General features: G+C 50.7%; 2 protein-coding genes and 1 long non-coding RNA gene across 12 annotated transcripts in view; 1 reads left to right on the plus strand and 2 right to left on the minus strand.

Annotated features, from left to right (window-relative positions):
• LOC133504657 (uncharacterized) overlaps positions 1 to 18,624 on the plus strand; it is a 42,416-nt gene extending 23,792 nt beyond the window's left edge. For 2 of the 5 annotated variants that reach the window (XR_009796048.1, XR_009796046.1), the window contains 2 exons: positions 3,218 to 3,339; positions 18,386 to 18,624. This is a non-coding gene — a long non-coding RNA (uncharacterized LOC133504657). Of the gene's footprint in view, positions 1 to 3,217; positions 3,839 to 4,342; positions 4,479 to 18,385 lie in introns of those variants that run through there. The other 3 variants (XR_009796047.1, XR_009796045.1, XR_009796044.1) reach the window with 2 other exon arrangements.
• Positions 1,950 to 11,006, minus strand: si:ch211-137a8.2 (uncharacterized protein LOC777613 homolog). 5 transcript variants are annotated; one of them, XM_061827137.1, is made up of 12 exons: positions 10,538 to 11,006; positions 6,754 to 6,870; positions 6,541 to 6,691; positions 6,275 to 6,457; positions 6,062 to 6,196; positions 4,891 to 5,085; positions 4,695 to 4,815; positions 4,491 to 4,616; positions 4,114 to 4,178; positions 3,852 to 4,037; positions 3,132 to 3,208; positions 1,950 to 2,505 (listed from the first exon to the last, which is right to left on the minus strand). In XM_061827137.1, the coding sequence occupies exons 2-12, from the start codon at positions 6,843 to 6,845 to the stop codon at positions 2,361 to 2,363; spliced, it is 1,476 nt and encodes a 491-aa protein (XP_061683121.1). In that variant the 5' UTR covers positions 6,846 to 6,870; positions 10,538 to 11,006; the 3' UTR covers positions 1,950 to 2,360. The 5 variants fall into 5 exon arrangements, with proteins under 5 accessions (XP_061683121.1, XP_061683122.1, XP_061683119.1 ...); XM_061827138.1 differs by lacking the exon at positions 10,538 to 11,006 and adding an exon at positions 10,361 to 10,495 and having other exon boundaries at positions 6,763 to 6,870; XM_061827135.1 differs by lacking the exon at positions 10,538 to 11,006 and adding an exon at positions 10,361 to 10,495.
• On the minus strand, positions 11,384 to 22,574 carry clip3 (CAP-GLY domain containing linker protein 3). 2 transcript variants are annotated; one of them, XM_061827122.1, is made up of 14 exons: positions 22,438 to 22,574; positions 19,304 to 19,674; positions 18,636 to 18,775; positions 18,128 to 18,221; positions 17,899 to 18,060; positions 17,716 to 17,834; positions 17,220 to 17,459; positions 16,099 to 16,234; positions 15,859 to 16,002; positions 15,289 to 15,420; positions 14,601 to 14,724; positions 14,456 to 14,526; positions 14,300 to 14,372; positions 11,384 to 14,217 (listed from the first exon to the last, which is right to left on the minus strand). In XM_061827122.1, the coding sequence occupies exons 2-14, from the start codon at positions 19,659 to 19,661 to the stop codon at positions 14,163 to 14,165; spliced, it is 1,848 nt and encodes a 615-aa protein (XP_061683106.1). In that variant the 5' UTR covers positions 19,662 to 19,674; positions 22,438 to 22,574; the 3' UTR covers positions 11,384 to 14,162. The 2 variants fall into 2 exon arrangements, with proteins under 2 accessions (XP_061683106.1, XP_061683107.1); XM_061827123.1 differs by having other exon boundaries at positions 19,304 to 19,671; positions 22,438 to 22,551.
• Positions 22,575 to 22,617: the final 43 nt, after the last annotated feature.

The following is a 22,617-nucleotide window of genomic DNA, read 5'->3' on the forward strand; positions in this document are numbered from 1 at the left end:
TTAAAGCTGCGGCCATTTTCTCCACACCTTGACAAAAAAACATATGTGGGGTGCAGATCCATTATCTGAGCCGCTTATCCTCACAAGGGTCGCAGGGAGCGGGGCACGCCCTCGACTGGTTGCCAAAATCGTTTTCTCATTTATTGACGCTCGAGCGTAAACCGGCGAGCCGCTCTCCGATTGGACCAGAGAGACGACCTAGTAACGGAAAACTCGGCGGCGGCGATGGGGGGGATGACGGCGGGAAGAAGGGATGAAAAGCAGGAAGCGAGAGGGAGGAGGAGAAGGAGGGATGACGGGGAGGAGGTGCCTCCTTTCAGTGCCCGTCCTGCCACGAAAAAGCCAAACTGAACAATCCTCGGTTGATGGCGCGTCCGTCCCGTCGTCACGCGCACAAACTTCATTTTAGAGAAGACAATCATTTGCGAGCACAAAAAACAAACAAAAAAAAAAAAAAAAAAAAAAAAACCCACACATCTGATGCAAGCTAACCCCCCCCCGCCCCCGCCCCCCCATAATCCCCTTCTGTGTGGAGAAGCGTCTTCGCCGGCCAATCGGAAGCGTCCCGGCCAAAGAGCCGCCGCCGTCGTCTCCTTTGGGTGACGCAATAGCCCCCCCCCCCCCCCCCACACACACACAGGGGCCAAAATGACGTTGTGAGCTTCATCACCATGACGACGACACTCTCATTGTCGTCACGTCAACCGAAAACAACGCGGCCAAAAGTATCGGGACGACTTCAGCCAGTCAAAAGGCGGAGTTCAGAACATCCCGTTCACGTCATCCGGACCAAATACCTTCCAAAACCGCGCTAGCTAGATGCTAACATAGTTGGAAACTGGAAACGGCAGCATGTCATACCCGGGTCAAACTCAGGCCCGGGGGCCGAATCGGGACCCTATCAAATGCGTACAGCCGGTCCTCGGGTATACGGCGCAAGTGGGTGGGGCTAACGCTACAAATCCCTGAATCCTATGCTAGCGTGTTTGCGACTTTGCTAGCGTCCCCGCGGGCAAATTTACGCGCGCTCTTCCTTAAAGTGCCCACGAGGCGAAACCAAACGAGGAACGCAACTCGAATGAAGCTTTTCTGAAGGCTTTTTTCTTCTCCAAAGTTGTTCACAGTTTTAAGCTTTGGGAACAAAATAATTGATCAATTTCTAACAGAAACAAACATCGGCCTTTCCTCTGCAAGTTTGATGATAAAGTTTTCTGATAGCAGATTCGCACATTAGATACCACGAAAGAACAGAAAATGTGCAACTTTGTCCCAATTTTAAATTTTGACAGCTACAAATAAATGCGAAACATCAGTTGAATAGAAATGCTGGAGCAACCCATGTGGACAGACAATATTCCAATATTCAAAGGCGTGCATGTAGTACAGTAACTTACGGACATATATATAGAGATATATATTAGAAAATATGACAGAGGTTGCTCAACTTTAACTTTTTAAATGAAATTCAGATGTTTTGTCACAAATTGAGTAAGATGGTTCTTAAAGGTTGCCAGTTGGAATCCCTCCACTCTGTCGCTAAGAAACGACAATCATTGACGCTGCGGGCAAAGTGACACGCATTTCATTTTTTTTCCAAGGCAATGTAAACAGTAAAATATTTGCAAATTTTTCATGTCCAAGAGGGGGCGGGGCCTCCTCCATTTGTGGAAAGAAATCGGGCACAGCGCCATCAAAAGAAGTAGCGGTTGTTGCGCAAAACCCAAAAGTGTCCCGGTGGGTTGCGTCTGAATGGCGGGATCCAAAGTCCTCGCGCGGGAACTGGATTTGCCGCGACCGCGTCCGTTGATGAACTCGCAACCCGCCATAATCTCCACTTAATGTATTAACGGTATCCCCGATCGGCGTGACGACGCATTGCGCGGACACGCGAGCGTGCAACGATCCGCAATAATCTCACCTCACACGGAAACGCTTTGTTTGCACTAAAGTCAGGAAATGCTAAGGACGTTTTATTTGGTTCACTTTTGTATACATTTTCATACAGTGGAAGACGTTTGATTGACACATTTTACAAGCATCAAAACTTGAAGAATTACCAAAAAAAAAAAAAAAAAAAAGTTTTTACTTCATGAAAACCGTCAAGGCACCGGCAAACGCGACTTCAGAGACTGCATGCTAATCCTATTTGGAGTCAGCCAGCTAAAAACACGCTAGTTAGCATCCAAGTCACCGACGTTAGCCACTAATATTCAACATGGACCACAATTTTTACGCTAAAACTCCCGAATCGTCTCCAAGATGGAGTCCAAACTCGAGCAGCTAACAAGGCTCCGCTTTTGGGAAAGTGCCACCACAAGTTAGATGAACAAGAAAATTCGATGGCGTTAGCGGACCTCAGCTCAGGTGGGCGGGGGTCCGTTGACGTAGCTGAGGTGCAAGTTGCCGCGGCACGGGGGCGCCAGCCAGCTCCAGAAGAGGCAGGCCAGCAGGGACGCCAAGGCGGCCAGCAGCAGGCGCTTGGCGGCCCGTCGGGCCTCCCGCATGCTGCCCGACGCCGGGGGAGAGAATTCACATGCTTGTTAGTTTTCATGCGATGGTTGTGTGAAACGCATACAGCGCGGCCTAATATTTTTGCGCAGTTTTCCCGACAAAGTACATTTGAACACACTTTTGCATCGTTGGCGCGTGCGCTAATGCCAGCATGTACATGAGTTACCACATGATGGCGCTCACTAGGCAGTGAGGAACAATTGCATTTCAAATCCTTCAGTACTGACCGCGTCGTACTCAGTCAAGGTTTGACATCGAAACTAAAATGACAACACACAGCAAACAAAATAGTATACCTAGCAAAGAAATAATTGAGACAAAAGATGTACTTTGAACATTATTGACATGCTCCCAGCATGCTTTGCGCCACTCAGGACCTTCGTAGTCGTAGTGAAATGTGGAGAGCTTTTTTTGTTTGTTTATTTAAATAAAAGGTGCCCACCCCCCCCCCCCAATGTATTATGAAATTTGCAATTTTATCCACGAGAAGATCGGTTGAAAATTTGTCCAACCGGAGATTTGTGAACGCCATCTTGTTTGTTTACAGAGTTTTGTTTCCACCAAGCGTGAAAGTTTTTTTTTTTTTTGTTAACGACATGTGTGCCATTTTTCGGAGTCACCTTTGGTGGCCGCCACGGGAGCAGAACTCGTCGTCGTCCTCATCTTGTTTCTCCTCATCCTCATCCTCATCTTCACTCTGAAACAGGTCCATTTCTTTTTAACGACGTAATGGCCCGAACAGATGTGGAGTCGAGGCCGGGCGACGGCGAGCCGGACCGAGCGGGAGGGACGTCGTCGCCGCCGCTGCGGTCGCGGTAGCGACTTGAGGTACGGATCGCCGGATCTCGTTTGGCGATAGCCAAAAGATTGACCGTAAACGATGTCAAGCCAACACGTCAGCGCTAACGTCGGTCTTCCTTGTCCGGAATGCTAGCGATCACGTTGAAAGCTAACTTCTGAAGGCATCGATAACGCCAAGGTCAGAGGCTAACATGAGCCGTAACTGAAGCCAATGCTAACGGTAACATTGGAGGCTAGCTTTGGAAGCTAAATGTTCAAACCACCGTTGCAAGCAAACATCGGTCTCCTTTATCTTTATTGTTAGGCGTACGATTGGAAGCTAATGTGAGAAAAATTTTTTACTTGATAGACGACGTGGAATCAAGCCTTGGCAGAGATGCCGGAAGGTAACATCAAGGCTAACTTTCTAAGTCAATGAAGCTAATGTCAGAACGTAACGATTTTCTGGCTGTCCAACATTCGACGTATTGTTGGAAGCCAACTTCACTTGCTAACGCAGAAGACTATCGTTGAAGCTAAAGCTAGCTTCGGAACCTAACCTGACAGCCCGCCTGGACGGCTTTACAGCAGGACGGACGGACGGGGCTCCGGACTCCCAGCCACGCCCTGACGCGCCCGTCGAGGCCGTCGGGCTCGCCGTCGTGTTCTGGTGTGGAGGTGACCCGGCGGGCCGCAGGTCCGCTCGCGACATCCGCGTCGGGGAGAACCGGCGGCTCGTTTAAGCGCTGCGTGAAACCCAAAAGGAAAAGCGCGTCAATCAGTCGCGTCAGTTGTCATCACGCAGACGTTCGTGCGACTCACCGGCAGGACGACGTCAGAGGCGAGGGAACCAAAGTAGCTCAGCCTCTTTGTGCTTTCTTGGAGACCTGCACAGGCCAAAGTACTTTTTGGCGCTTCAGGAAATGTCGGGTTAAAGCAACTTTCACTCAGGACAACTTCTTGGAATAATTCAGCAAGGTTGTCTTTTGTCTTTGGGATGTTTTCGGAAACCTTCTGTGTGACACATTTGACAGATTTTTTTCCCACACAGAACGATGACGTTTTGAGTTGACATCTGAAGAGTCGGTCAACAGTTCTGAGATTTGACGCCAAACGCTAACTTGACATCTAAACTTTGAGCGTTTGAGCCACGGCGACAAACAGGAAGTGGCCAGCGGGAACTTCCTGGCAACACCCACCTGTGCCGGCAGCATCGTAGGAGAAGTCGCCGCGTCCCACGTCCACCGAGGGGTCCCACTCCAGAGCCGAGTGCTCGTGGAAAGGAGAGGACAGCGAAAGCGACCCACGACGATAAAGACGGTCGTCTGACGGGAAAAGACGGACGTGTCAACTTTGCGCCGATCGTCCTCAGCGCCGTCGTCGTCGCTGACAGACTTCCTGACCTTTAGGACTGACGAAGAGGTCCTGGTGGACTTTGCCAAGCTCGCCCTCGTCCTCAAACAGTGTCTCGGACGGACAGCCGGAATCTGGAGGCGGACTCAGCGGGAAGTCATCCTCAAAGACCTGAAGAGGAACTCGATGAAGAGAGGAACAAACAAGACGTCGACGCAAAGACGGATGCGAGCGTCGAGTGCGCACCAGCCTCATGCTGAGGAGTCGCGTACGTGCGCGTCCCACGTTGTCGTCAACACGCCGGCATTGGCGCAGAAGCTCCAGCAGGCGGCGCTCCACCCGCCGAGCGTCACACGGCGCGCCGCGCTGGATCAGCTCCTCGCCGCGCTCCAACACGCCGTTCACGCGAGCGCACTTCAGGCCCACACTCCGCCGGAACGACTGCACAAACACATCCATCGGACCATTTTCTATTTGCACTTTTGACCATCTGAGTCGTTCGTGATCGTGAAACCCGATCCGGTCGGGCGGGTTCGGGTCCAGCGCTGGAGTCGGCTTGTGTTCTGGTCCACTTGAGTCAGTCATGTTTATACTTAATCAGATTTGGTTAGCAAAATATGATCCAGTGACGGAGCCGGTGGAGACGGGTTTAGTCGGGTCCAGTCTATCCCAGTCACGTTCAGTAGAGTCCACTCTGGTCTAGTGGTGGCATCGTGTCAAGTTGGTTCCAATTGAGTCTAGTGCCACTCCTGTACAGTTGGATCCGGTTTGGCCCATTCAAGTCCACTCGGGTCAAGATCAGTCAAGATTGAGCTGGGCCACATCGGCTTCAGGGTTCGAGGCAGGTCCGGTCATCTTCACTCGGTTGTGTCAGTGCAGTCAAATCAAGTCGATTTCTTTGGGCCTTCATCAGAAAAAAAAGTCTCAAAGGGCTTCACAGGGCCACGGTTAGTGAAGCAATGACTGATGACATCCCCCTCCTCTAACCCACTCCCCCCCCCCGCGCCAAATTCAGCCAAGGAAAACCTCTAAACCCCACTTGGGGGGAACCCTTGTGGAAGGACCGCAGCTAGGGTCGGGGGTTCTCCCCCTTCCACTTTGAGCAGGCTGCAATGGATGTCAAGTGGGCAACATTGATCACGGTCTGGTGCCTGTGGTGCAAAAGAATCCACTTAGAGGCAAGTGAAGTGGTTCCACAGGGCCGGCCAGGCCAGTACTCGTCAAAATTAGCTTGTAGTTTAGATTGGTTGATTCAGTTGGGCCAAAATCTGTTCTAGTGGCGGAGTCGAGTCGAAAAGGGTTAGGACAGATTCATTCTGGACTGCTATATATTGCTCTGCTCAGTTCCTCTCTAGAAACTATGAGGTCCAGTCCGGTCTCGTGGTGGAGTCAGTGAGGAACACAGTGTCAAACCCACCTCCAGTTGTTTCAGTTTGTCGCACGCGTTCCCAGTCACGTGTTGGACCTCCACCAGACGAACTTCCATCTCAGCCAACCACACGGCCAACTCCTCAGTCTCCTCCTCAAACTCCTCCCACTCGCAGACCAGGTCCTGAAAAAACATCCCGCTGCTTTTTAGACAAGATTCACTGTGGTGCCGTTTAGCTCCTTCTAGGTTCTGTTCTGCAACCTCGAGTCTTCTGCTGATGGACTCCAGCTTGAAGTTGAGGCGGTCCCATCTGCGTCGGCAGTCCCGGGCGGCATCCAGCAGGCGGGCCCGCATGGCGCCCTGGAACAGCACGGTGAGGGTCCGGTTCCTCTGGGTCAACGTGTCCAGACAAACCAATTGAGATACTGCCTCGCACCGCAGCCTCTGGGACACAAACACGGAGCGGTACATGCAACTCGGCCAACGTGAAGACGAACCCACGGGCACAAAGCGGCCCAGTTCTTCACCTCAAACCTCCTGACGTCGTCCTTGGCCCCGGCGTACGTGACCCGGCTCCAGTCGTGGGAGGCCACGACCACCTCGGCCAATCGCAGCCACGTGTCCAGCTGGGCGTGTTCCTTCATGAAGCCTTGCCACAGCAGCCATCGCCTCTCCAGCCTGAGACAGGAAGCGACGAGGGCGCTTGACACTTGTCGGCTCCGGCGGCACGTCCGACTCACCCCTCGCACCCCGTCAGGTCGCCGTCTTGGTCTTCAGTCCAGGCGCGTGCATCGTCGTGGCGCTGCCAAGGGGGCGTGTCTAACCCAGACATGATGACATCAGTGCGTCGTCAACATCTGGAGAAGAGAAGAGAAGATCGAGGTAAGACGCGCCGCCGCTCGCTGCCATCGGGGGCAGCAGTGAGTCCGTGTGGAGTTACCGCGGCAGACGTGACTTAAGTCTGTTCAGTTTGTAAAGAAGATGACCCGAAGCCGGTCATTAGCGTTGCTAAGCTAGCGCTCCGGGAGGCCTTGGTGCAGGGTCTCCCCTCCAGCAATGTTCGCGACGCCCGTCAATTGCTAGCGGCGATGTCGTTCTTTGAGTCAACGTCATCGTCACGACACGCGAGTTTGCCCCTCACGTTGGAAATCTGCGCAAGTCGGGCACGGCGGCGTCCCGGACTCCCTCCCCGACCGCCTCCCTGGCCTTCCTCCAGCCCCAGATGGGAAAGCTTTTCGGGGTCGGCACCCGACGGACGCGCCGAGGACGCTTCCCCGGGGAGGCGTCCCGGTAGTCGCCCCATCGACGTCCGGCTTCGCTCAATATCGTGGACAGACCTTGCAAGATGGCGTGAGGAAAAATGGATCACGTGTCGGAAGAGCTTTTAGTCCTTCTGTCACTTTCGGACTTAACTTTGGTGAAGATGTCAGGAATCCTTTCTGTCTGCTTCTGACCCAAATATGAGCCCGTGCGATTTAATTCAAACGAGAATATCCGCGACGCCAGGCGGGATCGGGCCTACGACACGGTGACGCTGAACAGCATTTCACCAGACCGCTGGTTGAATATTGAATATTTGCCTTTTTGCAATTCAATATCGCTCAGGCGGAAGGTTGCTCGCTAGCTGAGTTGGCCGCACGCACGTTAGCGATTCACGACTCAAGTTCGAGAGGTCGCTCGGTGATCGCTTTGCTTAAGTCGTGTTTTTGCTCTTGAAATCTGGCCGCCTTTCCTCGTTTGGAGGATGTGACCGAGACCGCCGCCAACTGGGATTCTCCTTGGGAGAACTACGGAGCCTCTCGCATGCGAGTCTCGCGCTTCTGAAGGTCGACCTCAGGAAAGAAGAAGAAGAAGAAGAACAAGGCGCCGTTCAGTGAACGCGAACCTCAGGGATGATGAATGAGGAAGCGCTCGAGTGATTTTGCGTCAAGGAGCCCAATTAATCGTTTGCTCCAACTGATTGGAATGAGGACGGACGGCACCGTGGAGCCAAGTGGTCAGAGCTTCCGCCTCGCAGTTCTGCGGAGCGGGGCTCAAATCCCGGCCCCGCCAGTGTGGAGTTTTTGCACGTTCTCCCCGTTCCTGCCCGGGTTTTCGCCAGGCACTCCGTTTTCCTCCCACATCCCGAAAACATGCCTTAGGTGTGATTGTGAGTGCGTCGAAGTGCCCTGCGATTGGCTGGCGACCAGTTCAGGGTGTACCCGCCTCCTCCCCGACGACAGCTGGAATAGGCTTTGGCACTCCCGCATCCGGGCCTCAAAAATGGATGGAGTTCAACAATTGGGAAGCGCCGTGCCCATCTGTGTCATCCATGCCGACGTGGTGGAAACTGGCCCGAAGTCCTGGGTTCTCCACGGGCACCCTTGCTCGCACTCACAGTCCTGACAGCGTCATCAGCAAACCCGAAATTAATTGCGGTAATGTTTTGAAGCAACTGTTGCGGTAGAAAATCAAGTTAAACGTTGCTCTTTATTAGCTTTGTTCCAATGGACGTTGTGGAACGTGTGTGCGTTTGTATTAGCTCTCCGTCAGCCTGACGTTGCAATTTGTCAAATTATTCCAAATATAAAAACATTCGCCCAATGGACCTTCTGTGAGTCGTCGCTGCCCCGTTTAAATCTGTCAAGATGTGCAGCAAAGTGCGCTACGCCGACATTTAAAGTCAAATAAAAATCTGAGCCACCGAATCTGCACCAGTCGCAAAACCACACAAGTGATACCCGACAAAAAGCTGTGCTGAAATTGACTTCAGCCACAAGATGGCAGGAAAGTGCAGTTTCTTTTTTTTTTTTTTTTTTTAATGAAGCTCCTTAACTCACTCCAACACTTCCTTTATCCTGGGGAGCATTCAAAGTGTGAATAAGGTCATCCCTTAAAAAAAATAAAAAAAAAACATTTGCAGTTTTGAGCCCAGCTCCTGCCACCTAGTGGCCGAGCCTTCCACTACAAGGTTGGAGCAGATTTCTAATATTGATTTTTCAGCAGGCGAACTTGGGTCGACACACCTGCCCATCTGTCGCGCCAGAAGTTTCTCGGCGCTCGGCCTCACAACGGGCCCGTTGAGCCCGCGTCGCCGTGACGACAAACGCTTTTGTTTGCCGACCGGGCCTCGGGCGACAGGCCGCCGTCACCCGACACCGCCGGACGCCGCCCGCTATTCAGTCGGCGGCCATTGTGGGCCCAACTCAGCTCTGGGGATGATTTTTTTTATTACAAAAATGGCTTTGTCAAATGCACCTCGCCATTTTCGCTCTGCGTTGTTTAAACAACAACAACAACAACAACAAAAATCCAGACTTTTCATCTCGAGGCAGCGAAACGCCGCACGCCTCCTCCAGAATGAGGAATTTTTTTACAAAAACTTGAAATGTGTCAGCCAGGGCTCACAAATTTGTTCTTCAGACGCTTTTCACATTTCATCGATGCAGACAACAAAACTTTTTTTTTTTGTTTTGTTCCGTTTGTAGTCCAAAGTAATTATATTTTTGTTTGTTCCTTATTTCGAGTTAGTATTTGCCCAAAGTGAGTGAAGTTGATCTAAAAACCTGATTTTAGTTCTCACGCGATGTTTTATTTCACGCATAACGACATTGGATGCGAAAAAATATTCTTGGAAAGATTTTGAGATTCTTTTGCAGTGTAAAGACCGACCAATAGTAAAATGACGAAAAAAAAATTGACTTAGAGAACAAAACAAAACAAAAAAAACCCACACTTGAGGTTGAGCACAAATTAATTGAAAGATGTTTGTTTAAACGACAACTTTTTAGCAGCTTTTATACGCGAACACACGTCACACAAAGCAGTCGCTCTGCACTAGAAAAACTTTTTGAAGGTTTTTTGTTTTTAAGATTGTCCGCCAGTTGTCAGTCTTGACGAGGTTCACGTTTCGGAATTTGCAAGCCGCCGAGCAGCCGCTGGAAACCTTTGGCGTCGTCTTGGGCCGCGTTACCACGGCGACAGAGGCCCCCCACCCTTCCTCGACAAATAGGCAAATAGACTTGCTTGACGATGCACCTTGAGGCAAACCGGTTCTCCGGCGCTGCACAAATGAGCACTTTGGGTCAACTACACGACACAACACAACACAACATGAGCCAACAGTACACAAACAATACATTGCACACGTGACCTTACACGCTACATAACTGCAGAACATGACCCACGCATCACAACGAGCGGCACCAGCAGGAAGTTGAGTTTTGCCGGGCTCAAACAAGCACGCGCGGAAAGCAAGCAGGGAGTCCAAGTCAAACATTTGCACTTTCGCAAAAAGCAAACGGACGAGCGCGCCCTGAACGCCTCATTTTGCGCGGCCGGCCCACAAAGACGCCGAACGGGAACGACCTGCTGCGGACGACGTCATCCGAAGTCTTGTCCGACTTGAACTTCGGCGAGGAAGACGAAGAATGAGGAAGAGGAGGTGCGGCGTGACGTCAGGTTCCTTTCACAGGTAACCGACGACAAGGGGCCCGCCCCTCGCCCCCCCCCCCCCCCCCCCCAGGCGCACCTGCAAAGACTCACCTGACAGGAGTTGTTGTTACTTTTCCACCTCGCGCTCGTCTGGACCTTCCTGTTCGCTAAACGCGGCCAAGCCGCGGAAAAGTGCGCAATGCACCAGATGGCTCTGTGACGAGGCAGCCGTTTGGCGTTCCCACCGTAGCGGACAGCCGACGCTAAACGCTGTTATTCACGTCGGACATATGAATGAATATGTAGAAATTTGTCAGAACTCTTGCTCCTCTCTCCCATCACTCTGACGTTATCAAGCCGAGAGTTTTGCTCGTCGCTGCATTTTTTTTATCTGCGGCCTCGTGGCTCGGGTTACACTTTTGCTAACCCTAAAGTTACTCCAGTGGTGCCTTGTGATACAAGGTGACAATTCCCATCTCAAATCACTCACACGTCTCAAACAGAAAACAGGGAACAGTTCACAGTGGTGATTTGCCGGACTCATACCTCGCATGTTGTATTGGCGTACCACAGGGCTCAATCTTGAGTCCACCATCTTTCCCCATTGAAATGAATGAGTTAGGGTGCCCAAATAATTTGTTTGTTACTTTTTCAAAAAAAAAAAAAAAAAAAAAAATTGAAATCAACCATTTTGTACTGCATAAAAGCGCTGAAATAATAATTGATCGCCATATGGGTAAGTCTCTCTGGTCTTGTCGCCACAGCGTGACAGCTCAAATGAACGCTTATATTTTTACGCCAGATGCCCTTCCTGACGCAACCCCTCTTGGGGAGTGGAGGACCCAGTGAGATACGAACCCGCAACCCCTGGTTTTCCAAACCAGTGCTCTGACCACAGAGCTATGGGCCATCTAATAATTGATCACCATATGACTTCCAAAATATGGGAATAAACAAAACGTAATTGTACCTTAAGGATTGTCCTTCTTTGTTCTTCTGTGGCCTCAAATGCCAGTTGGAAAAATAGCTGAATGTCAACATTTGGCGGAGGACTCGTGCATCGGCAAGATGGAAGTCAATGCAGAATGAAGTGGTGGGGGTGGAGAAAGAATCCAAAACTAAAAGGCGTGTGGAAACATGTAAAAAATACAAAATTCCAGTAACAAAGTCCCCACAAAACAACCAAGACGCAAAGTCAAAAAAAAAAAAAAAAACCCCGTCGTGAAACAAAACACTTAACACGATATGACTCGCGACGACAAAAATCCAACACCGACTGAAACTAAACCCGAGCAAAATGATGAGACGACGAGGCACACAAGTGACAAGAGTCGTTCCACTCGTGCGCTGAATTACATTTCTTACAGTCGAGGACAAAACCAAAGTAAAACAGAATGAACGTGCATGAATGTGAGGGGCGGAGGAGGAAGAGTGAAGCTCCGGGGAGGAGAGATGGCGAGGGTGGACCACTTCAAATACAGTACACACCAATGGAACGGGTCCAAGCGCAAGCGGGTTGGAACCATTGGCGGAAGGTGACACAAGAGTCCACGCTAGGATGAAGGCAGAAGTTTCTAAAACACTGGTGAGACGAGACGGTGGCTGGCGCTGAAGACAACCGGAAGCAGAACAATTGAAGATGCTGAGGTTCTCGCTCGGAGTGAGCGGGTTGCATGGGACTGGAAATGAGCTCACGAGAGGGAGGGACAGCCAAAGTTGGAGGTTTTGGACATGTCCGGAGGCGAGAGAGAGAGAGAGCAAATTGGTCGGAGGGTGGGAAGGACGGAGCTACCGGGGAAGAGAGAGCGAGAAAAGGTGGAGGGACGCGAGGACGGTGGAAGATGCGCCAGATGGGCTTGGGTGGAAAATGATGACACGCTGTGGCCACCCCCAACGGGACAAGCCCAAAGGAAAAGAAGAAGATAGTTGAGGACCAAACTACGACTTTAAGATGCGACGTAACACAATCAGAAATTGCTCAATCGTCTCCCCCCACAAGTGCTAGCGAGCTAGTTTGTGACGTCACGTGACGAAGAAAGTGCAAGCGGATCGGCCGGCCGGGTGTTGGGTTCTGATGTCCTTTTGCTGTGACCTGAAATAACCTCGTACCTTTTTTTTTTTTTTTTTTTTTTTACACGGAATCTGAACGTTGAATTTCAGACGGCAAATTTTAGCCAGTCGAATCTCAGGAAAATGAAAATGTGATCACTTTGAAATAATGTGAATTTGAAAATGTAGTCAAAATATGTATACAAAAATACATCAAATTTTCTGTGGCATTTTTCATTCAAATCCTTGTGGCACATCTTTACTCGCATCCTTTTTTTATTCCCGTCCCCGGAGGGATTGTATTTTCTGCGGCATCGGCATCGGCGTCCATCACGCAAATATTTGTCGGTCACCGCGGGCCGAATTGTGGCGCCGTCCCGCACGACGGCGCCGAAATCGCAAACAAAAACAAGTCAAAAGGAATTGAAAAAAAGGCCAACATCAAATCCTTTATTTGAACAGAATGACAACAACTGTCGGATGCGTTTTCATGCTCGTGGCGACAAGCGAGGATGAGGAGATTCGCAGTTATAGTACACAGCATGCAGTAAACCAGAGAAACGGATGGAAAGAACAAAAGCAAAAGTACACTTGGTGAGCTAATAAAACAATATCTACACTCTTCCAGTATTTATATACGCCGGATGTGTAACGATATCAAAGTGACGACAAACCAGCGACTCGCCGGTGGCGCCCGGTGGCCAAAGCAGACGACGCTCGATCATGTTGACTTCCAATCGGACGCAGAATCAGTCAAGAGCAGCTTCTCCGTGAAGTTCTTCCGGGACTTTTCCCAAATGGCCCAAACGAGCGCAAATCCGTCCTCAAATGACATTTTCGATCAAGTAACTGCGACTTTGTTGATCATATTCGTAAGGCCGCAGACCTGAAGGCGTCTACCAGAAGCCTCTCTTGGAGAAAGGTTGGCACTATCCTGAGCCGAGCAAAAGATTTTAAGCGCTTACAAAGAAAGGCAGCAACACAAAGGCTTCAAAACGCTTTTCTAGTTTTCGCTTTGGAGTTTTGGTTAGCAGGTCGGTGAAAAAACTAGATTTCAAGAAAGCCGACCGTAGTCCGGTCTAAGTAGTTCGTTCAAGATCCAGCCGCTCTTCGTGTTTCCGTGCTGAACTTTGGCGATCCAAAGGACGGACGGAGTTCGCGGAGCTGCCAGAGTGAGCCAAAAGTGGGACCGTCTTGTTCTCAAACAAAAGTGATCCGGGAGCAAAAGCGTTCGTCTTCGCTTTCACGTCGCAAAAGAAGAGAAGTAAGCTCGCGATTAACGTTGCAGCTTTGTGAGATGGCAAAAAGAAAAAAAACCAAAAAAGCCAACGACAACGACACCTGTTGAAAACAAAAGCAGCCCAAATTCGGGAAGTGAAGTCACTGTAGTATCCGGAGCAATCAAATCAAAACAGGGTTAGGTTGCAGCAAGAGCTAACAGCCAGCTAGGAGGCGAGATGCTAACTATCGAGGAGGTGGTGGTGGTGTGGATTAATTACGCAACATTTGATCAAGATTTAGACAAGGCACTAAAGATTTCCGACGGCTAAGAGAGAAGAACGCGAGAGTGTGAGGAAACACCCAAGGAGAAGCGCGAGCTGAGAGCAGGGGACAGGAAGTTCCACAAGGTTTGACAAGGACAGCGATAGGTAGCTCGAAGATTTGCTGGGAGAGGAGAAGGACGTGGTTAGGACTGCACCTCAGCTCGCAGCATCCACGGAAACCAACAGCAGAAGAGCAACCTGAAGCAGACCCAGACGAGGAAGTCGGCCGACGTTCCCACAAGATTTGGCAGCACGGGTTGCGACAAAAGGCCGCTCTTACCTGGATATGGAGCTCTCGGAGGTCAGATCTTTCGGAGAACGAACTGCGTTGAAGTTACGCTTGGGCTGAGACACTGCACCAAAACACCAAAGGTGTCAATCAAATCGGATCCGAGACGCGACCTCGGCTGTCAGTCGGCTCTTCGGGGATACTCACTGGTGACCTGGTGGACTTTCTTCACCATGGAGTTCTGCTCGTTCTGCGAGCCCTCTTTAGGTCCTCCAATCCTGCAAGAACAGCAGCATCGTAAAAAACCTGATTTGTGGCTTCGCCGCGGCGGACGGACCCCCACCCCCTTTACCTCTGGACCCGGGATGGCGGGGCAAATACACCGTACTTGGGGAGGCAGCTGAAGTAGCGGACCCCGAACACGGAGCCATCGTGTTTGCCAGTGGGCTGGTCCAGTTCCACACCGAACCACAAACCTGCCGAAAGGAAGAAAATGTGTCAGGTGGCTTGTAACTTTTAGCATACTTCATTTCAACCTCAGACGTGAAAAACTGATTCCACCTCATACTCATCAAGTCCCGTTGGGCCAGGATGCTGCTGCGGAATTTTTGGTTCTGGTTTGGTGCTGTGAGTGAGTATTTGGTTTCAAAAGCAAGCAGTCATTGTTGTGAGGGCGGGGGACAAGAAGTAGTCCCTTTGAGTAATATTTACGTCAAATAGGATCCGGAAGACCTGGATAAGTGTCAACATGCTTAATAAGTCTTGTAAAAAGGACCAATAAGTGCAGAGTGGCTGTTCCAAGAATACTTTGCCCAGCTCTTCTTCTATTCGTTTGTAAGTTCTGCCGCTTTGGCTTTCATAAACACGGACGACCACTGTTTTCTCTTGGCATTGCCCGACGTTTTCATTTTCTGATGTAATTCAAATTGGAAGTACAGTTCGACCCCAACCACAGAGACACCCAAGACTCGAAGGACTCGTTAGTCAGTATTAGGACTCGCTAGCTTGGACCTCTGGTGTCCTCAACCTGACGAGCTTACCTGGAGCGAAGTCTGTTTTTCCATAGAAGCGCACGATGCCATTCTTCTGCCCGGCCACCAAGACCTGATCGCCGACCTCAACGTTGTGTCCTTCTGGGTCCAGACTGACAACTGACGACTTCTTCTTCAGGCCTGGCAACACACAGCACGGCCAGTGAGTTCACCTTCTCCTCATTGAGCTCAGAGATCCATTTTCTATCCTGCTTATCTGCCGGTCCCTTCTCAAGGTTTCTTTTCTCTCCGCGTGGGGTTTTGACTCTGCCTTTGCCCAACTGTGGCGTTTCGATCGGGGGATGTCATCGATCATTGCTAACTGTAAGCTTGCGACGCCCTTTGAGACCCTTTTGCCAATACAGGCAAAACGAGGAAACTTTCTTATCAACTGCAGCCTATTTCATCCGACTTAGGGGGGAAAGAATTGGTTGCCAATCTATCACAGGAGACGTACAAGGACAGACAACCATTGGCACTAACATTCACAGAACCCACACTGCCGCCCACGAAGTCAGGCCAGTGGACCACTCCGCCGTCTGTGACCGGAACTGGAAAGACCCAAAACATTTGTCTTGCCTTTGTCCTTCTTTTCCTTCTCTTTCTTATTCTTCCCGGCAAGGCGCGAGGCAAGGTCCATGCGAGGAGTCCTGGGGGTGGAGGTGACAGAGGAGACGGTCTGCTCCACCGACTTGGAGATCTTTGACACTGGCGCAAAGATCCCTGTGGAACAGAAGAGACGAGCGCACTGAAACCTTCTGCATCGGTATTCGTCTCAGCGGGGGCGAAGCGACGGCACCACGGCGGCTAAATCTTAACCCAGTTTGGGCGGGCAGATGAAGTAGCGAACGCCGCCGACGCTGCCGTCATTCTTTCCCTCGGCCTCGTCCAGCTCCACGCCGACCCACTGCCCGCTGGCGAACTCTGTGGTACCGCAGAACCTCACTGTCCCGGTCTGAAAAACAAATACACCTTGCCGTCATGAGGACGCCCCGCAGAGATGGGACTGTGGAGGCAGATGATCCGGGATCCGAGTCTAGGAAAGACAACAAGAAAGCACACAATTGATCTAACCCGGTTTGGTTGAGACAGGCGAGGAGCGAGAACTCCAACAGCCAAGACTTGACGATTACGCATTTGAAATGGAGAAAACCAGCATGTACAATTTGTATTTACAGGACTATTTGCGTGTTTGATGTACGGCGAGCTGGAGCCGGGTGGATTTGCCGGAATTTTCAGCGTCGGCGGCCGCTCGCGGCCAGCGTTCTCATTTCGCATTTTGCGTTATGTCCCGCTCAGTCGTCGTCTGAAAGTGACTCGGCAGATCGAGATGTCTCTCTTCGGAGCTCGGAAATACGTAAACTTAGAAGTTGTTCCCTCGCTACAACGCGCTTCACCTTACGAGGCAAATTTGTGATCGTGTTGACGCCGTACGATCCAAACGTTCCTCTGGAGGGCAAATCCTCCTTCTTTCAAGTCTTGGATCTTGAGAAAAACACTTGAAGACTTTGTTTTCAAAACGAGACGTGGGCGTTTTTTTTTTTTTTTTGCGATTGACAAAACTCGCGCCAAAATTATCCGGCTCCGAACGGATCATTTTGGCGCGAGTTTGGTAACGTCTGGTTTTGAAAACAAACTCTTCACCTGGTTGAGAGTGTAAACTAGTGATTTGATATAGTTGCCAAAATCTGTGCTGGGTGAAAATGCCCTTCCACCCCGCACCCCCTTTTCTGTAATCCACTTCCATGTGTCAATAAATAGTTGAAGTACGCTCCTGTTTTCAGGACAAAATGCTTGTGCTAATAATCGCAATTGGACGATATCAAGCAAGGAATTGCGATCTTTTTTGGAGGACGCGGGGGGGGGGGGGGGGTCAGATGGGCTCTCATCTTTCCCTTTGCCTTTGCGAGTCGGCTTCATAACGCGAGCGTGCTTCCGACCTTCTTCATGTCGTCCAGGACCACACGGTCGCCCAGCTTCATCCCCAGCGAGGACAGCATCAGGTTTCCGGGAATGTTGTCGTAGTTTGGCAGCGTGGCCCTGGGAAGGTTGCAGCTCAGCGGGACGGCGTCCAGAAGGAGCCGCTTCAGCTCTTTGGCCGCCATGGCCGCCTCGGCCTTGTCCAGGCTCATGTCCATCGGGTCGGGGACCACTTCGCCCGGGACCTGCCCGTTCTCGTTCTGCACAGAAGACAATCGTGTTGTCGTGTGCGTTGTGGGAGTTTGCCGTCAGAGGAAATCGGATGAAAATGTGGTCCCCTATCATCTGGAGTTAGGTGCAATTCTTGGTTTGAACCATTCAAAAATGTACAGGAAACCTGATAAAAACATTTCAAGATCACGAGAACGAATTCAGATTGAGCATTTTGATATCGGCTCGAGAGCAAAACGTACGATATCGCGCATTTGGACAAGCGAGACAAGAAGAAGTTCTGACCCGGACGGTGGGGTTGGCGCCGTGCTCCAGCAGACACTTGACGGCGCCCAGGCACAGGTTGGAGGCGGCGATGTGCAGAGCTGTTCCGTAGCAGAAGTCGCTGCACGTGGAGTTCAGGACTGCCGGGCGACAAGAGGCGGGAGAAGAGAGTCGCTCGAAAGCGACGCGGCGGAGCCGGCCTACCTCTGGGCTTGGCGGCCTTCAGCAGGACTCGGACCAGTTCTGGCACGTCAAAGTAGGCGGCGTAGTGCAGAGCGTTCATGTTAGTCCAGCGACTCCTCAAGCTGACGTCCGCGCCCAGAGAAATCAGCTGGCTGGTCAGACGCAGCGCCGCCGCCGGGTCTCCTGCGCGCAAAGAAAACATCCCGTTAGCGCCGCGGGACCACGACACGGGCCCGGAATGGGATCTCACCTACGCCGTGGGCGCCCGCCTTGCAGCTGTAGTGAAGAAGCGTCATGTCCGTCAAGCCGTCGCGGTCGTTCACGTGGCAACCGCGTTTCAGAATCTGAAACATGCGCGTGCGTTAAGCCTCGTTCGCTTCCATCGAAGCATCAAATAGACGAGCCGCCAAAGCAAATCGTTCACGTCGACTCCGATGAGTGAGCCGAGATGAAAAAGTCCAAAGGTCAATGTCAATTTCACGTCTTTCTCCTTCTTCTTCTCCTTCAGCCTCCACCCGCTGGCCAGGCGTGGGAACGGGACAACGCTTTGCAAGTCCCCAGTCCAATTTCAGAGTCCAGGACTTGCGCCTCGAAGCCAAAGCCGAGGGCAAAGACTTGAGACTCGCTCACTGGTGACTCGCTCCCAGAACTGCCATTTCTTCCGGGTGGACTCGCAAAGTCCGCCTCTTCGTCGCCTCTCGAAGGGCTGCACGAAACGCTGGCTCACGTACGTACGACCGCACGGCCGGCGTTCTCACCTCGTCGCCGATGACGTCGATCTTGTGCTGCACCTGGGGAACCCACTGACGCACGATGGCGAACAGCTCCGGGACGGTGGTCCGGGGGTCGGTGAGGATCTCGGCGCAAGCCGGATCGTTGGGGTCGAAGAAGGTGAAGGCTGCAGAAATGCAAAGTCGGCGTTATGAAGTCAAAGTCACGGAGGACGGGAAGGTGAAGCCGTGACGGGGGAGGACCCCCGACGTGTCGCTGGGTTCGGCCGCTACGACAATGCGCACTTTGCGTTCGGGGCACTACGTCAGAGCGCCGAGCTCTGGGATCCTGTGCGCATTGGCGCTTTGGCCTCAGAAAGGGACTCGGAAATGACGTCTGCAGAAGACATTGGCCCCCAAAACAGACCGTCCGCGCGAGCCTGCCGACGGGAGACGATACCGTTGCCGTCGGTTACTCCGCCGTAATCGCCACCGATATTGAAAGTCTGGATGTTTTTTTTTGGGACAACGGTGACCTTCGATACGTCGGAGTCGGCTTGTTTGCTAAAAATCGACGGCTGGAATGGTTTTTTTTTTTTTGGTCTTTCACGGTTCCAAACCGGTCCAAATACTACACGAGCAGCAATTTGACATCTATTTGCCAACGAGCGGGGTCAGACGGATCGCGCGCCGACCCGGGCGACCTCTCACCCTACCGTAGTCTTTGGGGAGCGGCGCCTGCGCCGAGGGGTGCACCACGGCTCGACGTCGGGTCTCGCGGACCGGACTCGGGAGCGCGGACACGGACGGCGGCTCGCCCTCGGCGGCGTCGCCTTCCGGGCCCGCCGCCTGCCGCTCCCGACGTCGTCCTCCCTCCTCCTCCTCGTCGCGCTCGTCTTCGTCTCCCGCCCTCTCCTCGTCCTCCTCGTCTTCCGCATCCCGCTCCTCCTCCTCTTCCTCCGTCAGCTCCTCCTCCTCGTCCTCCTCGTCTCTGCGGTCGTGCCGCCCCTCCTCCTGTTCCTCGCGGTCGTGCCTCCCCTTCTCCTCCATCTCCAGGTTCTCCTCTTTAGTCATGACTGCGGGCCTGCTGCACGTGCACAAAAATTGCAAGTTTTTCATTGCGGGCCAGCTGCCGCTTCTTTTTTTCTTTCTTTTTTGAAGGGGTGGGGTGGGCTGCAACTTTCACCTATTTTGAATACCGTAATTCCCGGCCTACAGCGCACCTGGTTATGAGCCTGGGTTACACAGAAAGAGTTTAATGCTAGCGCGGGGCTAGTGTTAGTGCCAGTGTGGCGCTAGCGCCAGTGTGGCGCTTTCTGTGTACCGAGGCTTGTAACCAAGGGCGCTGACTCGAGCGCCGCATCACCGCATAAACCGCAGGGTTGAAAGCGTGTGAAAAAAATGACGGCTTGTGGACAGGAAATTACGGTAGCTAGTTATTTTTTTCATCAACATTTATTTTTAATGCTCCAATTGTTGACTGAATTACATTGAAAGCATGTTTTCATTTCCATCAATTTAGGACATGATTTCAAATTCCTCAAGTGCTTTGCTCTGTCACATCTGTCGGAAAAAAAACTGGCAATTGGCTTTTCTAAAGTCAAAGAAAATGTGTTTTATTTTGAAAAGCCACAATGCATTGCGCGCTTTGCACGGCATAAAAACTCTATTCTTAATGTGTAAATAACAACAAATATACATTTGACTCCCCGACGTCACATTTCAGCGATTGCTTGATGTCGTCTGTCGCATATGAAATTACCCAGTAATGATCTTTTTTTTGTTCTGTAATTTTCCTGCCACCTGCTGAACATCACAAAAATGTGTCAAACGTGTAATCTGGCTCAGTCACTTCAAAAATCAAGTAATCAGTAAAGTAATTAGGTCATTTTTTTTGCAAGGTAATTTTGGCGGTCGTGATTTGGGGTTTTGCCACAATCTTTCTTTGCCTTTTTGGTCCATTTTTTTGCCTTTCCTGGCTGCTTCTCTGCATTTGGGACCTCCAAGAATTTTTCTTTCCGGGTCATTTTCATCCAAAGTGATCAACAACTGTAGAGACGCCATTAAAAAAAAATATCCAAATTTCGCCATTTTTTTGATGCTGCCTTGGTTTGATCGGGAGTCCCGTTTTGTAAAAGTTCTTCATGATTTCAAATTTGAGGCATTTATAGTAAAGGTGATACTGATTGACAGAGCAATTGGTGGCGCCCCATTTGGAATACATTTCTTGCGTAATATTAAAGACATAAAAATGCTGTGCCCTTCAAACTCTGCAGATACAAGTGCATGAATGATCACAAGTACTCATTTAAGCACTTCCACGCTTGCCTTGATAAAATCGTAATAACGCTAAATCGTTGTCACACTTGCAAAAATCCATACATATTCATTCATATCTGACAACAGAAATTTATATGGCCGTCTGCTGAATGCCGAACGGCCGGCTCGCCGCAGATCCCTCTGGTGTATTGCAACGACATCACCAGGCGTGAGCGCGAAAGACGGCGCGAGGGACGTTGGTGAAAGGAGCAAAAAAAGGGAAGTCTTTGCACACCAAGATGCGTTTTTGTTACTTGTTGTCCAAAAGGAAAATCAACCAATGGGAGCGACGTGGCTAGCATTAGCATCTCATTAGCGACGTCGCCAAACATTCAAATATAAAATTCATTTGGGACACCCGACGGCAGAGACGTTATTTTTCTTCTTCTTGGAAACAACCATGACTTTTTTGTTTTTTTTTTTCATCGATAACAACTGCCAGTTATTCAAATGAATTTGATTTCCAAAGTGAAATTCCCTGTGCTATGTTTTGACAGTTATTGAGCGAATGATGACATGAACACGAGCCTGACGCGAGCGCACAAATCTCATCAAATATGCGGAAGCGTAATAAAAATAAGACGTTCTTTGGGGGGTTGATGTGTTTTTCTTTTGGAAATATGACGTGACAAGCAAGAATTGTGGTTTTTCCACTTTTTCCAGGTTTTGAAAAAATGTCTCTCTGAAATTGATGGGATTGGGATTACCCCCCCCCCCCAAAAATAAATAAATAAATAAATAATTACTGTACAGGCTGGCAAGGCCCGTGCTAACCGCTCCTCACATCATAAACAGGGCCACAAGGTCAGCATCGTGTTTTGGGATGTAACTCTTCTAACGGACCTCGTGGCCAGTGAAAACAGCTCGCTGATTGTTTTTGTTTGTTTGTTTTTTGGGGGGAGTGCACCCGCTAAGCAGTAAAAGGAACATAATAGGCGGCCGGCCCAACGGATTATAGCATTATGAATCAAAAAAGGAAAGGACAGATTCTACAATTTGTCATCCGCATCATTGTGCTGACGTTTTAATACGCGTAGGTGTATAAAAGGCATCTTATTGTGCATGTGTGAGCGTTGACCACAAGCACGGAGGCTGCGTGGCATCCCCCCTTCCTCTTCCTCTCAGCCTCCATTTTATACGTACACGACCACTCATACGCACCAAACGTCAACACTAAAAAAAACAAACAAACAAAAACCAAAACCAAACGTCGCACGATTCCATGTGCGTGCTTTTCTGATTGTCGAGTTTGCCTTTCGGAAGGCCAACCCAACAACAGCGGAAGGCTTTGGAGGCCAACGTGCGCAGCAAAAGCCACCCGCTCAAGAACAAACGAAAAAACAAATACACGGGCGCCATCATGAAATACAACACTAGATATTCATTTTAAATTCTCTGTGAACGCGGGAGCAGACGCTTGGCTTTGGGCCAGGATTGTTTGAGGATGCGTTTGTGTTCCTTGCGGGCACGAGCGCTGCAAACCCGACCATCAATCGCAACATTGAGTGAAAGGAACATTTTACGATTTTACCTGAAAACAAGCCACTTGCTGCTAAAAGGCGACGATCCGCTCTCGACACAACACCGACGATGAAGCTGATGATGATGATGAGGAGGAGGAGGAGGAGGAGGAGGATGGCGAGGAATGGTGATGATGCTGGATGGAGCACGCTCGCTCGCTCTCTCTCTCTCTAAAAATATGCTATTACAC

This window comes from Syngnathoides biaculeatus, chromosome 8, assembly GCF_019802595.1.
Source record: "Syngnathoides biaculeatus isolate LvHL_M chromosome 8, ASM1980259v1, whole genome shotgun sequence".
Taxonomy (NCBI): Eukaryota; Metazoa; Chordata; class Actinopteri; order Syngnathiformes; family Syngnathidae; genus Syngnathoides; species Syngnathoides biaculeatus.